General features: G+C 37.1%; 1 protein-coding gene across 1 annotated transcript; it reads left to right on the top strand.

Moving 5' to 3' along the window:
- Window positions 1-1,957: 1,957 nt before the first annotated feature.
- LOC134659903 (uncharacterized) lies at window positions 1,958-3,041 on the top strand. Its single transcript, XM_063515612.1, has one exon. The coding sequence runs from the start codon at window positions 1,986-1,988 to the stop codon at window positions 3,039-3,041; it is 1,056 nt and encodes a 351-aa protein (XP_063371682.1). The 5' UTR covers window positions 1,958-1,985.
- The last annotated feature ends 15,674 nt before the right edge of the window (window positions 3,042-18,715 follow it).

Genomic DNA, 18,715 nt, shown 5'->3' on the forward strand with positions numbered 1-18,715 from the left:
ATTGTAAAGTTCCCTTGCAGACCTCGCATCTAAATATATTTGGTCATGATATTTTGAGTTTTATTCACCAGCACTAGAGTTCACTTTTATTAGCGATTTCATCAAGATGTAGCTTTATTGAATTATATTTGAGTGATATAAAGTTAGAATGTAACTGTGAGATCCTCGTATTTCAGCCCGTACAAGATTAGAACCTTTTTTTAGGGTTCCGTACCCAAAGGGTAAAAACGGGACACTATTACTAAGACTCCGCTGTCCGTCCGTCCGTCCGTCTGTCCCCAGGCTGCATCTCACGAACCGTGATAGCTAGACAGTTGAAATTTTCACAGATGATGTATTTCTGTTGCCGCTATAACAACAAATACTAAAAACAGAATAAAATAAAGATTTATGTAACCACCAATATACAAATCCACGCGTACAAAGTCGCGGGCAACAGCTAGTTATGTTATAATTACCTATACATAATCGAAGTTTTACTTTGTACATGAATATGCTTAGAGCTCTTTGTTTAAATATAATAATAACTTTAAAAGAACATAGATCCTTATACCTACATAATATTTATATATATTATTATATTATAATCACTTAGGTCTCTTGCCCACTCAGCCAAGTCCTACTAATTCGGTTTTCATTGAGCCATACAAATCCTCAGTGTCATTTATCATGACAAATACAGAAGCTACATCTGCACGGTCGGTTAACCGTCTCATTAGTGCGCGTTACTATTGGCATTATGATTCCTACATAGATAATTCAGTTATGGAAGCGATTTCAGTAGCTGTTACAAGAAGAACTTTTGGTTAGGACAAATTATTCCTCTTTCATTCTCATAATCGGGTTTTAAAATAGGCTGTGACAGACGGACAGACAGGCAGACGCACAAGTGATCCTATAGTGGTTCCGTTTTTTTTTCCTTTTGAGGTACTACGGAAGTTACGGAACCCTAAAAATGGTTTTGGCGCTTTTATATAGTAGTATACACGATTGAATGTCACTTGAGTGTTTTCTGAAAAACGATTTATATTATGTATTAATTTGCTTATAGGTATAATTTAAGCAACAATGGTTTAAGTAGGTATCAAAAAGTCGCGAGTCGGGGTACAAAATAAAACAATCCATTGAACAAGTAAACATATATTCCTTTGTCGTTTTGTTAAATACAAGATAAATACTTTTTGAACATAAGTACATAGTAATAATATCACATTCAATTAATTAGTGAAAATTGTAAATATTGTTCGCATTGCTTTTTATCACTATATGTATATTAAGAGTAATTAATGTTCGCTAATTATGTTTCACAGCTTCATTCTTTGCGATTTAAAGTTAACATAGTGTAGTAGCACCCCCAAGCATCAGCCTTGCACGGTTTTTAAAGTTTTGTACTGGCAACATTTAAAAAGAAAAAGTTATCCCTTCCACTAGTCCCACCTGGCGACGGTTGGAACCGCCATTTTTACTTCATTATTCATTCCCGTGCTCAAGCCTTCGCACGCGTACCTTCCACTTTAAACATGGGGAAACGGAAGAATGAAGAGGAGGAGATTAGGAGAAAAATTAAGAAACTGGAATCAAAATTGCCACGACGGACACGTGGCCGATCTAGAATTTTATATTCTTCAGATTCTAGTGAAACAGACGGTGAGTTATTATACTTATTATTTTTTCTAGCAATTTCTCATAAACTGATGAGGTTCTATCGGAAATGTGATGCGTTTTTGCTAATTGCGGGCATTAACTGTCACACATACGTTACTTTTGTAACAGCTTGAGGTCCAATTTTAGACCCATTTCAAGGACTGTGATGCGTATTTGCTAATTGCGGGCTCTTACTGTCACACTTATGTTACGTTTGTAACTGTTTGAGGTCAAATGGCCAGTTTTGAGGATTGTGATGCGTATTTGCTAATTACGGGCTCTTACTGTCACGATATTCCTTCCTGAGCAAAATACTGAACGAATGGTTCTTTTCAGACGACATGATAGTCGATTCTGAAGCACGCCAAGAGCGAAGCTCATCGCTGCGCAGCCACGTGGCGTCGCTGCCGCCGCCTCGCGCCGCACCGCCGTCGCCAACACCAGCGCCAGATTCGCCGAAGCAACCATCGTCCCAGCCCCCGATGCAACAAGAGCCGCCCCGACCAGCATCTCCACGCCCAGGACCGTCGTCTGCTCCAGATCTTCCAGATACTCAACCCCAGGTACTTTCGTCTTCCGTGGAGGATCAAGAACTCGATGACGACATCTTGTTAATGTTAGGCGATGCTCCAAAACCAGAACTGGCCTTAGGCGACAGCATACACAAGGACGTGGCCAGTAGGTGGCATGAAATCTTACTAAAAGGTTTACAAAAGGAGGTGAAAGAAAAGCTTTTTCAGGAATACCTTGTTCCCAGCAATTGTGACCTCTTAGTTGCTCCTACACTTAACGCCGAGGCTAAGGCGGCATTGACAGATAGTTCAATAAAAAGAGATCATGCCATAATGGAAAAACAGAAGCAATTAGGAATTGCTCTGTCTGCTCTCGCGCAGGCCATGGATTTATTGCTTAAACCAGATGCATCTGCGCAAAAAATCTTGAAACCAGTCAGTGATGCTTGTCGTATCTTGTGCGATAGCCATTACTTGGAAACAAAAATACGTCGCTACTTCGTAGTTTCGTCAATTAACACCGATCTTAAAGAGACGCTTACTAATACGGTTAGAGACGGTTTCCTTTTCGGAGATAATGTATCTGACAAATTAAAAGCCGCTCAATCTATTCAAAAGTCTGGTGAAACATTAAAACACACACCAAAACCGGTTAACAATCGTTTTAATAAAAATAACTTTGTACTTAACAAAAAGTCTCAGAAAAACAATTTAAACTTCAAACCCCTGCATCAAAGGACGCAGAGCAAGTACGATGCAGGGCACTACCGGCCGTCGCCGCGCTCCAGCCGCCCGAACAGCGCCCGCGCCGCCCCGCGCCGCCCGAGCTCGCCGCGCCGCCCGAGCTCGCCGCGCCGCCGCAGCTACCGGAGCTACAGGAGGTAGCTGAACACGAGGTACGGTACGCAGGACGATTACGTAACTATACCCATAAATGGGCACAGATCACTTCAGATCCTACGATCCTTGAATGGACTCAAGGGTATAAGATTCCTTTTACTTCTGTGCCTACCAGAAGAGATTGTCCTGCTGTTTATTCCAAGACAAGATCGGAAAGATCTCACTACGAAAAAGCTATCAATAAACTTTTAGAAATTAATGCCATTTCAATGTGTGAGCATGATCCCGACGAATTCATTTCTAGTATTTTTCTGGTACCTAAACCAAATGGCGAGAAAAGGTTCATTCTAAATTTAAAATGCCTCAATAAGTTTATCGAAACTCGCCATTTTAAAATGGAAGACTATAGAACCGCGTCTAAATTGATAACTCAGGATTGTTATATGGCTTCTATTGATATTAAAGATGCTTATCTTTTGATTCCTATATATAAACCACATAGAAAATATCTACGCTTTATGTTCAACGATACTTTATTTGAGTTTAATACTCTCCCGTTTGGTTTATGTACCTCGCCATACGTTTTCACAAAAATGCTAAAACCTATAGTCGAGTACTTAAGACTACACAACTATCTGTCGTGTATATATCTGGATGATATATTATGTGTGGGTAGATTTCATGATGAATGTCTTGCAAATGTCACTGCAACCAAATCTTTATTAGAAGATTTAGGATTTATTATTAATAGCGAAAAAAGTTGCTTTACACCAAGTACAAAATGTAAATTTTTAGGATTTATTTTTGACTCGAAAAGAATGACGTTAAGTTTACCTGACTCAAAAAGAGACAAAATAAAAGATAAGCTTAAGAAATTTATCCGAATCTATAAATGTAAATTACGCGAATTTGCTAGATTAATTGGTCTTTTAATATCTGCCTGCCCTGCTATACAATATTCTTGGTTATACACAAAGCTTTTAGAACGTCATAAATATCTCTGTTTACTTAAACATTCTAACTATGAGGCTTCAATCACAATATCATCTGAAATAAAGGATGACTTGTGTTGGTGGATTAAAAATATTGACAATGGTTTTTGTTCGTTCAGATTTAATCAATTTCAATTAGAAATATTTTCTGATGCATCGAAATCCGGCTGGGGTGCATACTGTAATCATCAAAGAGCGTATGGTTACTGGAAAGAGAGTGAACGTTTGTTACATATTAATGAATTAGAGTTAAAAGCAGCTTTTTTGGCTTTAAGGACATTTGCAAACGAAATTCATAATTGTGAAATTCTTTTAAGAATCGACAACGTTACAGCCATCGCTTGCATAAACAGAATGGGTAGCGTCCAATTTCCTCACTTAAATCGTATTACAAAGGAAATCTGGCAGTGGTGTGAAAGACGTAAAATTATAATATTTGCATCATATATCAATACTAAGGAAAACTATGAGGCTGACAAATTATCGCGTACTAAATTTTCTGACACCGAGTGGGAGCTAAGTAATAATGCATTCGTACAAATTAAACAAACTTTTGGTATGCCTGAGGTCGATTTATTTGCAAGCCGTTGTAATACTAAGTGTTCTCTATACGTTACCTGGAAGAACGATCCAGATGCATGGACGATCGACGCTTTTACATTTTCCTGGAAAAATATAAATTTTTACGCCTTTCCACCATTTTCATTGATTTTAAAGGTCATACAAAAAATCATTAATGATAAAGCTGAGGGTATTCTTGTCGTTCCAAACTGGCCCACACAGCCATGGTTTCCTTTATTTTCGAAATTATTAATCGAAGAACCCATTTATTTTCGGCCAAGTGCTAATTTGCTAACGTCTCCTTGCAGATCGACTCACAACCTGCACCGGACCCTTTCGTTGATTGCCGCAAAATTATCAGGGACTCGTTATTAAATAGATCATTATCGCCCAGATCGGTTGAAATAATGTTATCTTCGCTCTCTGATAATACATACAAACAATATGGCCCATGTATTAAAGCTTATATTGATTATTGTAAAACCCATGGATATGATTATATGGAAATATCAATACCAATTATTATTGATTTTTTGACCCGTATTTTCGATACTGGCGCTAAGTATGGAACGATTAATAATTACAAATCGGCTATTTCATTATTATTAGGTTGCACTTTAAATGATGATCGAATCAAACGGTTCATGAAAGGCGTTTTCAAATTAAGACCGACATTACCCAAATATAATTTAACATGGAACCCGAGTACAGTTCTTAACCACTTGGGCCACAAATGGCCTAATGATCATCTTAGTTTGGAAACGCTTTCAAAGAAAACACTCACCTTGTTGGCATTATGCTCTGCACATCGAGTGCAAACCTTTTCATTAATAGAGTTGAGTAACGTAAACATGCAAACAGATTCAGAAATAGTTATCAAAATTCCAGCTTTAATTAAAACATCACGACCTTCGTCGTTCCAGCCAATTCTCAGACTGCCTTTTTTCAACGAACGTCCTGAAATTTGTCCAGCGAGGTGTCTTAAAACGTACATAAATAAAACAAAGACACTCCGCCATTCAAATAACCATTCTTTATTTATAAGTCACAAAAAACCGCACAATAAGGTCACATCTCAAACTCTAAGTTCTTGGATAAAAGCAACACTGCGCGATAGTGGAATAGACACTTCCATATTCACTGCACACAGCACTCGCCACTCTGCCACATCCACAGCCAACAAGATGGGTGTAAGTCTTGACCTGATCCGTAAGACAGCAGGATGGACTGATTCCTCATGTATATTCGCCAAATATTATCATAAGGAAATAATCACTGATTGTAATCAATTCGCTCGTTCAATTCTCTCTTCTGCCGGAGACCTGTAAATAAAACAAAAATATGGTTATTATTTGATATATAAATATATATATGATTGTTGTATAAAATGTTATGTTTAAAATAAACAATTAAAATAAATCTATAAAGGATGTCTGATTAAGTATAATGATAATAAGCGTGATATTTACAAATGTGAATAAATAAATGATCTCATATCATTAATGGTTATTACTTACCTAAGTAAATCCTTTCCGATCCTTCACGCTTTATTTCACATTGGCATGCTCTGAACATCCTACACTATGTTAACTTTAAATCGCAAAGAATGAAGCTGTGAAACATAATTGAAGATCAAACGAACTTACCAAGTGAAGTTCGATCGAAATTATGTGAACAGCTTCATTCGACGCGATTTATAACAACCCACCCTCTAATTATAAATATTGGGCACAATATTAACGCCCTACCCACATTAATGTAGATGTGAAATAAATGCGTTCAAATTAGGCTGTAAACAAATGAAGTAAAAATGGCGGTTCCAACCGTCGCCAGGTGGGACTAGTGGAAGGGATAACTTTTTCTTTTTAAATGTTGCCAGTACAAAACTTTAAAAACCGTGCAAGGCTGATGCTTGGGGGTGCTACTACACTATGTTAACTTTAAATCGCGTCGAATGAAGCTGTTCACATAATTTCGATCGAACTTCACTTGGTAAGTTCGTTTGATCTTCAAAAATAAAGCATTATAGGTATGACAGGTAGATCTGCTTATTACTAACTACACCTTTGATTAACATAGAACAAATATCCTACTTTAGTTTTAGAATAACTACTTAGAAGAACCGCTGATCAATTCCGAGTGCTCACCCTAATTTACAAACTGCTGTGGACTTATCGGAGCAAACTTACGAACAACTGAATAAATAAATAAATAAATATTATAGGACATTATTACACAAATTGACTAAGCCCCACGGTAAGCTCAAGAAAGCTTGTGTTGTGGATACTCAGACAACGACATATTATGTAATATACAAATACATAAATACATAGAAAACAACCATGACTCAGGAACAAATATCTGTGCTCATCACACAAATAAATGCCCTTACTGGGATTCGAACCCAGGACCGCGGCTTCACAGGCAGGGTCACTACCCACTAGGCCAGACCGGTCGTCAATAATATATATCACTTACATACTTTAGTTCCAAGACAGTTATTACCATACCACCCTTGATTTAGGGTCAATAGGGTACTGTTAGGGGTAACCCTAATGGCGGTTCGGTCCTCAGGGTCAGAAGGATGATAAGCCATAGTTCATCTGATAATCAATCATAATTATCAATTCGTGCCTCAAACTTTGAATTGTATCCGTCAAGTAATTTATATAATAACGATTACGATATTTCATTCCAGATACTGAGAATAACTTTACTGATCTGCGAACGAGTTTGAAATAAGTAGAAGTTTAAAACAAAACGCAATTATTTTTCAGCATACATTCGCTTGCTGGAAACTGTTATATTGAATGGATTAAAATTTATAGCAGGAAATCGAGTAAGTTAATAAATACTTCTTACGACGATAATGTGGACCTAAATTGTTTCTAATGCGTTTTTTTTTTAAATATCGTTCAACTACTACGTGTTTTATTGAACAGTTCACAATATAGGGAAAAGTGGGGTAAAACATATAGTGGGTAATACTAGATAGCTCTCTATTTCCCTGACTCGCACTGGCAAGTTAGCACACACGGAGGTCGGACGCGTGCACTCAGTACCTAAGCGTGCAAAGGGCGGACCGCTTTCGTTTAACGAATGGTAGGGGAGCCCAAGAGGGGATTTTTGTGTTCACTCGAGCGCGTCAGAGGGCCTACCGCGAACCACGTTCGACGTGTTGCCTCCCTGTCACACTTACGTACGAATTTACAAGTGCGACAGAGAGGCAACACGTCGAACGTGGTTCGCGGTAGGCCCTCTGATTAAGATATGAGTGATATCTTGCTACCCCGTGTAGTCTACCTTTACCCCTTTTAGCCATCTATGTTGAGCCCTTGGTTGGCGGGGGGTTGGTGGGGGGTTCAACAAATTGTTAAGCAGATTGTGGATTTGGTCATATTAGTCCAAATTAATGCTATAATTGTGCTATTACTAAATCTGATAATTATTTGCACGCATTTTCCTAATCCTAATCCTAATCTGACGGTTACAATGTAAAAATTAGGGGTCAAACTTGTGTTCGTCAGATTAAGAAAATGCCTACAAATAAGTGTTATATTAAGTTATAGAAAAAATATAGCATTAACGTGGACAAAAACGACCAAACCCACAAACTGCTTAACGATTTTTTAACCCTCCACCAACCTCCCGAAATTAAAAAAAAATTGTAGACGCTTTGCGGCTCGCTGGAAAAAAAAAATATATCACTTTTTTTTCTTCTTATCATCTAATATTTCGATTCCAATAGGTCTGTACGACGCTCGAGTCGAGTCGAGTCGAGCTTGACACATTTCGCATCGTCGGCTCCCCAACTAGAATGTGTCGCGGAAATTATTGTTGAGCAGACACGTGTTTGTTTTATACATTAAATAATATTGTGATATTTTTAGGCAAAAGAATATTATTTATATCAAATTGTTTACGTTGCGCCAAACAGGCTATGCCTGGCATTAACGTAAGACTCACAAAGTCGCTCGTCCTGATCGGTAAGGTGCTATTGAGTATGGTCATAACAGGTCATGGACAATACAACAAACATCTCTTTAAGTAACGCTCAGGTGACACTGACAGTTCCCATGCAGACTGCATGGAGATTTGGAGACAGATGAGACCGCCTCTCATTTGTCGTTCTGGAAAGCAGCAAAGTGGCTCCACACAGGGAAAACATCTCTTATCTTAGAGAGATCTCCCCGAGGTCCTACTCCACATCAAAGATTTGGAAAGATTCCTTGAGGATTTGGACTGGTTGGAATAGCCTTCGTATCACTTCCAGTCAAGTTCATATCTGTATGAGAATTGGCTCAGAATTAGCGGAACGGTATTACGTTGCGATGGCATGCGCAACGTACTTAATGATATTATAGTATAGTTTATATTACATCGCTGTTTAGCAACTGTCCCGCAAATAATATGCACATTGGTCTGCATTGACAAGAGAATATTATTATGAAGGTTGTTTTGCCCGTGGACTTATAATTAGAAATTCAACCATAACAGTCGTGCTTTTAATAAGTATATAACAGGTATATTTATAGGTACTTGTTAAAAGTCCGACTCGTCAGTCTTAATTCCATGACCCATAAAAATAATGAGTGGCATATATACAATTTAAAAAAAAACCTACTGCGAAAGTGAGTTCCTAAGAAATTGATTTAACTCGAATATGAACATACTCCGCTAAAAAGAAAGAAAAATAACGATTTTCTCGTTAATGTATTTTTTTGAAAAATATATTAGGTCGTTTAAATATTTTTTGGCGCAGATCTAGTAGCTTCTCATACTTAAACATTAAAAAATCCCCCTTGTATTGATTGTTGATAATTATAATAAAATTTTATATTTAAATAATAAACATTATTTATAAAAAAGAAATGCAATGCCTAATAAATTAGGTACCTATATGTAAAAGTATGGGCGAGTTTCAGTTACAGTTTGGTTTTCGTTGAATGGTTCTTAATCACCATGCGATATTTGAAAAAGTATTTCAGGAATTCAATAAAGTTATTTGAGCTCTTTATGAATATTAATAACACTCATTAAATGAAGACCAATCTATAGGTAATTGAATAAAATTAATATTTTTAAAGAAATGTCTCCTCTTGCATGCGTTTTACAGTCTGAACTCTGAATGACTTTTAAAATTTACAATTCAATTAAATAATATTTTTATAAAACAAATCTAATTAACATTATCCTCACAATTTTAATAATAATAAATAATGTAATTGTAGCTTAATAATAATAATTGTAACACACCAACACCTAGGGAGACTCTCACTGGGTGGTTGGATCAAGGGTCAGATGCAGAAGGCGGTAATTTTGGACACGGCGCGTATAGTATTTACTTACGTTGGTTCTTCACTCTGCGGCCCTGACCACCGGCAGTTTGGGCCTTGCCCCGCTGCCGGCGGCACACTATAATATCCCAGTATTGTATTACTGCAATGTTTTGACTAGCGCCTTTAGTAAACCATAGAGTAACTTATACATACTGTACCTTAAACTGTTTTTTGACAAGTTTTCACCGACAATCAAATATGATATTGATACATCAAGGCGGTTTGTTTACAAAGGGCCTTCCGGGAAACGCGAAATCGAAACTCGGCTAACTGCCTCTTTATCGCTCGAATATGCAAGAGTGATAGAGAGGTTAGATAACAAAATTTCGACTCTCTCATTTGTGGTAGACCCTTAGATTGTGACTTATTGTGGGAGTGGCGCCCTCTACGCAGAGTTACGGGTAATATTCCCTATTAAATCAATTCCCTAAACGACACTGCCCACCTAAAACCTATTACCTAGAGTTCAAAGAAATAATTTTAAAAAATGCTTCCAAGCTAATATTAGCTCTGGTTCGGTATTTATTAAATATTCTATTAAGGCAACATAATAAAACGTACACTGCCCTTTGTTAAAGCACCTGGCTGCTTTTATTTTACAACTTAGGGTTGCTTCACAGTAAAAACTTAAACAGTAAGTACATTACTCGGCGATTAATATTGCACATCGGTTATTGGAAAGAGGCAATCGGCTGTTTGGGACGACAGTTTTATATGAAATAAATACTGAACGTTACGGACTTTATTAGTTTATGTCAAATCCATGACATGTAAAGTTTAAATATGACTCTGATTTGTTAGCCGTTCGTCTGGCTAGTATTTGGTCCAGGTCGCTGTTTGTCCAGTTCGCGTTTGGTCCAATACGCAATTTGTCCTAAAATCCGGACCAAAAGCGAATTGACTCAGTAGCAGTTGGTCCCAATCGGAGTTCGCCATATACGCGTTTTGACACACTCGCTCCTCGCCCCAAATGCGGTTCGTCCTATACGCAAATAACCCTTTTTCGTCTTTCTTTGACTAATTGGACGTTTAAATATTGTATTAACCTTTGTTTTACAAGGCCTACAATAAGAAAATATACGAATGGTAACCACTCTCCCCTGCCTACTCGTCTAGATACGAGTAGGCAGGGGAGTTATTGCACGGTTTGAGATGTTAAAATCAGATAATATACCTACAATCCTAAAGCAGCGTAATAATTGAAAGAAAACTCTCATTTGGGCAAAATAGTTAATTTATTTAAAAAACAACTTAAAACTTATCTTAACAACAACAAAAAAAACCTATACTTAGGACCTTGTCTTGGCTTTATAACACCAGTGATACATTATGTTTTTCCTTAACCTTTAAAACACTATAAGCGTTAAGATAGAAGGAAATTAAAATCAACAAGTGACAGACTTGTTAACGAAGCATTTTATGAAAAATTATTTTTTTTAGGAATTGTCGTGGTTGTATCTCATTTCCTTCTAGCTTTCTTAAAGTTTTTTTTAGCATCCTGTTGAACTTTAAGTCACACAACCTTCTTTTCCTGCTAATTGAAGAATTTCTTCTTATTGCAGTGTCAAAATGCCGCCCTTCTTTTTTTAAATGCTGAACTAACAGCAGTAAGTTTGGCTTCACTGGTATCTTCTTGTTAATCCTGTTGTGCCACCCTTCGATAAGATTCGTCGTCCTTTGTTTTTCATAGGCAACACTTAAAATCTTAGGAAACAACGGTACTGCTGTTCAGAAAGTATTGCTGAAAAGCAAGAAATTCATCACTGTTCTGAATGGATCCAGCTGTCCCCATTATCTCCAACCAAGTATCCGCTAAAAAAGCGTGTTGGTAACAAGGTTAAATATGAACAGTGTCTTTTAATATTTCTGCCGTCAGACGTCTTGTTCAAATTTAACTCCTTGAACTTTTTTCTAATGGCCTACTTATACACTTTATTGATCAAGTATGTGTCATATATAGCGATACGGTCAGTCGTGTACTTTTGGTCGATAGTAGATATTTTAGAACTGGAATGTAGATTAATATTATGTTATATAACGTCCAATTAGTCAAAGAAAGACGAAAAAGGGTTATTTGCGTATAGGACGAACCGCATTTGGGGCGAGTAGCGAGTGTGTCAAAACGCGTATATGGCGAACTCCGATTGCGACCAACTGCTACTAAGTCAATTCGCTTTTGGTCCGGATTTTAGGACAAATTGCGTATTGGACCAAACGCGAACTGGACAAACAGCGACCTGGACCAAATGCTAGCCAGACGAACGGCTAACAAATCTGCATGGATTATGTGACCGATGTGCAATATTTATCGCCGGGCACGGTACAAAATGTCTACAAGCCTTTGTTTCAAAAATATATTTCCACGAATTATTATCAGTGTTTTATAGAGACGTGTACCTATATTTTTAGAAAGTTGGCTGGTAATAGTATTTTATGCAACCGTTGTTTAAGAGGGGTCAAAAAAGGCGAGTGGCGTGAGTAACAATTTGAGGCGAAGCCGAAAATTGTTAATACAGACGCCACGAGTATTTTTTGACTCAGTTAAACAACGTTGCATACAATACTTTTTCTACGACCAAGCACTTACTTTGAAATAATAATAAAAATGGATGATGATGATTGTTTAATTTCCTAATATGATAGGTTGTTCAGTGCGTGGGATTCTTAAGGGGAACGAAAATTTTATTATTTTTGCGCTACGACGCACGGTTTAGGAGATACAGCATTATTAAATTTGTTTTTTGTTTTTTTTTTTATTTCTCTTTTGTGTATTTTTTTTAATATTAATTAGGGGCTTCTTACAGAGGAATGAACATTTTAATATTTTTGCGCTACGACGCACGGTTTAGGAGATACAACCCATAAACATTTTTCTTAATTTTTTTTATTTTTTTATTTTTTTTGTTTTTCGTGATTTTTAAATATTACTTACGGGTCTCAAAGGGGAACGAAAATTTGATTATTTTTGCGCTACGACGCACGGTTTAGAAGATACAGCATTATAATGTTTTTTTTTTGTTTTTTTTTTATCTCTTTTGTGTTTTTTTTTTTTAATATTAATTAGGGGCTTCTTACAGAGGAATGAACATTTTAATATTTTTGCGCTACGACGCACGGTTTAGGAGATACAACCCATAAACATTTTTCTTTCTTTTTTTAATTTTTTTTTTGTTTTTCGTGTTTTTTAAATATTACTTACGGGTTTCAAAGGGGAACGAAAATTTGATTATTTTTGCGCTACGACGCACGGTTTAGAAGATACAGCATTATAAAGTTTTTTTTTTGTTTTTTTTATCACTTTTGTGTTTTTTTTTATACTAATTAGGGGCTTCTTACAGAGGAATGAACATTTTAATATTTTTGCGCTACGACGCACGGTTTAGGAGATACAACCCATAAACATTTTTCATTCTTTTTTTTTAATTTTTTTTTTGTTTTTCGTGTTTTTTAAATATTACTTACCGGTTTCAAAGCGGAACGAAAATTTGATTATTTTTGCGCTACGACGCACGGTTTAGGAGATACAGCCCTATAAAGATGAAAACTGATGATGATGATGATTAACCAAAACATGTCTATGGTTCACTCATTTGTCAGAAATGACAATATAAATTAGGTTGGCAACAATGTATTCCATACAATATTTTTTAAGTGGTGATTACACGAAGTATCGTAAAAGTGCCAAAAAGATACTGCGTGTATGCACAAATACTTTTTTGGGGAATAGACTAAAGACTTGTCTTGACAACTATAAGAGAGGGGTTTAAAGGTGTGTGCACGACCCTTTAAATGACAAATAAAAGTACGGGAGTAGAAAAAAAAAGTAAAAATGTTTGTTCAAGACGTATCTGTACGTTGACTTCCTGACAGGATACCTTTACTGACAATTATTAAAGTAGTAAATCAACATGAAACCCTATTAGATTTTTACCTTCGAGAATTTTATCTTGGTCGCGCTTTTAACGATAGAAATGGAAAGATAATAACAAAATGACATCATTTTGATATTAAATTGTAAGTTTTCATTTGCTTTAGGGTCGTAATTTTAGGGAAAACATTGTTTTAACGGCCAAGTTAATAGGTAACCGCGGTACGAATTTATTATTTAATGCACTTACTGTGGGAGAATATGGGTTTTACTAAAATACTGAGAAGCATCTTCATTTACGACGATATTGCCCGCAGCTACTTACTCTCACATGGAATAGGATTTATACGGTTTATACTGTAACGGTATAAATTCATTTACGGATCGAAATTCTACGTAGACATATAAGCTTTATTGCAAGTAGCGTTCATAAACTTTAAGCCGACTTCTGTTTTTCAGGTTCGTGGCCAAACGAGTCCGCGCGCGCCCCGTACGTCGAGCGTAACTCTTAAAAGTATAACCCTCCTTTTGCTTTGACGTAGTCAGGTAAAAAGGAATAATTAACCATCTATAGCCGCGGAGTGGATGCCAGCGGGTCGCGGGGCGAGGAGCGGCCGACCAACCTCAGCCTTTAACAAACAAGGTGCCGTTCGGATTAGACTCGATTGACTCGAAATCGATGTTGCTGCCCGGATAATGTCACGCTGCAGTAATGCTGGTGCAGTCTCAATTCGAACGGTACATTTAAAGGCTGGACGCCAGCGGGCAGCAAGTAACACAGGTTACGTTAAACTTTGACGTGCCTTTTTTCCTCAGACTAGTCTGCATTTATAACATAGAAACATTTTAATTTTAAGGATGCACTTAGCATTAACCAGTAGTACTTAAAGTTTACTCGCAGTGTAAAGAAGTAAGCTCCTTACTTGCGACTCGATGTAGGTAAGTCGCCAAGTAAAAATGTTCTTTTTGAAGCAAGGTTCCGTGAGTGCAACTTTTTTTATTCTCAAAGGAAACTTCAGCTGTTTATATTGTTCGGTAAATCTTTTGCTTCATTGTAAAGTTTGTGATCGAATTAAACTTACTGCAGCTTTGAATTCTGTTATAAAAGTGGGAAAATGGAGCGTGTGTTTGGTGATATTTCTTTTGCATAACTTGCAGTCCGAAACAAACATGGCTTGACTAATTTTCAACGTGGTAAGTGACCTAAGACATTTTAATTAGGTGAATCGTCTAGTTCTGCTAAGCCCAAAGTCTTCTTTAAACGGGTCGGAGAGGGATCAGAGGGATTAGGTTATGATCTCCTGGTTGCGATTTGTAGACTTCTTTTAGATCTTTACACATCGCAAATATAACCAGGGCTATAACCGCGAAAATCGAAATTCGCAAATTGCGGGCATCTTTCTCTGTCACTCTTATTACGCATTCATTGGAGTGAAAGAGAATGATCCCCGCAATTTGCGAATTTCGCTTTTCGCGGTAGCCCCCCAGGTTTCCTCGCGATGTTTTCGTCACCGGAAACATCCGGAAAGCAGTGGTAATATCACATGCAATTTCGTAGAAAATCGAGAAACTCCGAGGAGCTAGGGTTTTCAGTCTTACGGCCTCCTATTTAAATCATAATAGACGGAAATTCTTGACATATATTATACTCAGTTACCGTCATGCTCGTATGGCTATACCATAATAATATGTAATTAGATTGTATCAAATATTTTTCGCGCTTTGTTATGACTGTGCGTACGTACCTATATTATTATTTTTGTGACCAGAGAGCTGATTCCCCTACCCTATCTATTAATAGCGCCGAGCTAGCTCCCATTTTTTACCTGAAATTATGTTAATGTAGGTAATGTAATATTTTTCATGAATTTAGTGTTATTTTTGTTTTTTTTTTGTAATTGAGTGGTCTTTATTATAATCAGTGGGAGTTTTTACTCCTGTTACCTTTTCTTCTTAGAATACGTAGGAGTAATCTAATGCCAAATATAAAAATATATACTTAAACGACGTTGATTCCTCGTATAAGCAACGGTTTAATATTTTCTTATACCGTAAAACATATTTTTATTATTTGAAAAATCAAGCACCGCTATTAATATAAAAATGTAAAGAACATTTTCACAATTTCCTTACAAATAGGCACGTGCGTGGGCCGTAATTATTATAGGAGGAAATATTTTGTACAATAAATAAATAAGTAAGGGAACTATTGTTACATACTGTTTTGGTTTTTATTGTGAATTTCATAATTTAAATATTATTTAATCTTAATACCTGGAATGGTGAAATTAGCTGACCAAGGGCGGGTTTAAATTCAGCAAGCTGTACCCGCACCTTTTTCATTACTTACCTACTTACTTCATGTACCTAAGATGGACTAATTACCTACCTAACCCTTATATTATACCTAAGAACTGATGGAAAAAGTAATGAAATAAATGCATTTGTAATTGTATTTGTATAAATAATAAATAAATATTAATGGACATTTTTACACAAATTGACTAAGCCCCACGGTAAGTCCAAGAAGGCTTGTGTTGTGGGTACTCAGAAAACGATAGATATAATATACAAAATACTTAAATACATAGAAAACAACCATGACTCAGGAACAAATATCTGTGCTCATCACACAAATAAATGCCCTTACTGGGATTCGAACCCAGGACCGCGGCTTCACAGGCAGGGTCACTACCCACTAGGCCAGACCGGTCGTCAAAAACAATGAAATATTTTTCCTTTGTTAAAACTAAAATATAAATTTCAAATAAAAATTGATAATTACGAAATTATGCAATGAAAAGCTGGATGTAATAGTATTATCGGAAGTCAATATTAAAAGTGAAGAACTCTCTTTCTATTCAATACCAGGATATCACCTACATGCAAACACAAGGGAAAAACGACGGGGAGGAGGACTGATCGTATATGTTAAGGACCACTTAAATTTTCACGCCGAAATAAAAGAAACCTCAGCTTCCGAAATAATACATGGAGAGTTGAAGGCTACAAAAAAAAATACGCTGCATATTATATCAATCTACAGACCACCAAATACCAATAAATTGAAATTCGTGGACGAGATTAATCTCTTGCTGAAAAATATTTCAACGCTCGACGATATAGTTTTAATTGGTGACATGAACTTGGACTTGTTAAATAACCGGATCAATACGACAATTTCGAAATACAAAACCATGTTGAGTGAACACGGCCTACAATGTGCAATACCTACTAGCGAGATAACGCGCGAGGCGATCGTCGACGGACACCTGTGGGCCTACCGCGAACCACGTTCGACGTGCTGCCTCTCTGTCGCACTTGTAAATTCGTACGTAAGTGTGACAGGGAGGCAACACGTCGAACGTGGTTCGCGGTAGGCCCTCTGCAGTCGTCGTGCATCGACCATGTGTGGGTGCGCAGGCGCAGCGCAGCGCGCGCCGACGCACACATGCTCACGTGCAAACTGTCCGATCATCATATGGTAGGGATGCGACTAGACATCGGCGTAGACAATTATGATACGAATGCACCGGCAATAATGGTCTGAATTATTAACAATTAATTGTCCGCTTATCCTTTACGAAAAACTTTGTTATTTGTTTGGCAGTATCTATGATAAATCGCTAATTGAAATAAAACGAAATTCCAAGAGAGAATCCCAACCGTGGGTTAGCAAACAAATAGAAAATATGATTCATACAAGAGATGAATTATTTCGAGATTGGAAATGTTCTCCTAGAAATATGAATAAAAGATTAGAGTACACTCGGTATCGAAATAAACTTAATAAAATCATAAATGCTGCCAAAAATCAATACAGACAGGCTGAAATAAAAAAATGTGAGGGCGATTTTAGAAAGATATGGTCTAAAATTAATAACTGGCTAGGGCGAAACAAGAGTAATGTGGATGAAACAGTAATGAGGTATTTGGGCAAGACTGATGACGTAACAAATATATGTAGTAATTTCACAAGAACATTCACACAGGAAATTTCAAGTATAAAACATGTTTGTAATCAAAAGTTTCTGGATCGAGATTCACATGTAAAAAAAAGCATTGTTTCTTTTAGGTTTAGGAAGGTAAATGCCTTTACAGTCGAAAAAATTGTTGAAAAATTTAACTGTAAAAAATCACCCGGCATAGACAAAATTAGGGTGCAGGACATTAAATACGTAAAGAAAGATTTAAGTATATTATTGGCTAACTTTATTAACATGTGCATGTCTAGCGGAATGTATCCTGATCTATTGAAAAAATCGCTAATTAGGCCCATATTTAAACAGGGATCTCACCTGGACTATTCAAATTATAGACCCATTGCCATCCTGTCAGTTATAAATAAGATTGTGGAAAAAATTATTATGGAGCAAGTGGGCTCTTTCTTGGAACATAACGGTATATTATCAGACGCGCAACACGGCTTCCGGAAGGGCCGTAGTACCGCTACGGCCTTGACCCACTTTACTAATTATGTCAACAATAGTCTCGGGGGTGGACAGCAGGTTTTGGCACTATTTATTGACTTCCGGAAGGCATTCGACACCCTGGACCATGATCAGCTGTTGTTGGCGATGGACGAATGTGGCATCAGAGGGCCTACTAACAAGTGGTTCCGGGAGTACCTAACGAACCGAACATTACGAACGGTCATCAACGGAACGACTGGAGCCGAGGCAAAAGTCAATCTCGGGGTACCAACTGGCTCGGTATATGGGCCAATTGGATATATTATGCATGTGAACAGTGTGTCGAATGTAGTCCGTAACTGCAAGGTGTATTTGTACGCTGATGATATGTGCCTATTGTTCTCCGGGAAAGATATGTCGGACATAGTATGCAATGTACAGGAGGATTTCGAGAACATTAATAAATGGGCTCATGACAATGGGATAATTTTAAACATAAGTAAAACAAAATGTATGCATATTTATTCGCCGCACAATAGGAAGGCAA

This window comes from Cydia amplana, chromosome 2, assembly GCF_948474715.1.
Source record: "Cydia amplana chromosome 2, ilCydAmpl1.1, whole genome shotgun sequence".
Classification (NCBI taxonomy): Eukaryota; Metazoa; Arthropoda; class Insecta; order Lepidoptera; family Tortricidae; genus Cydia; species Cydia amplana.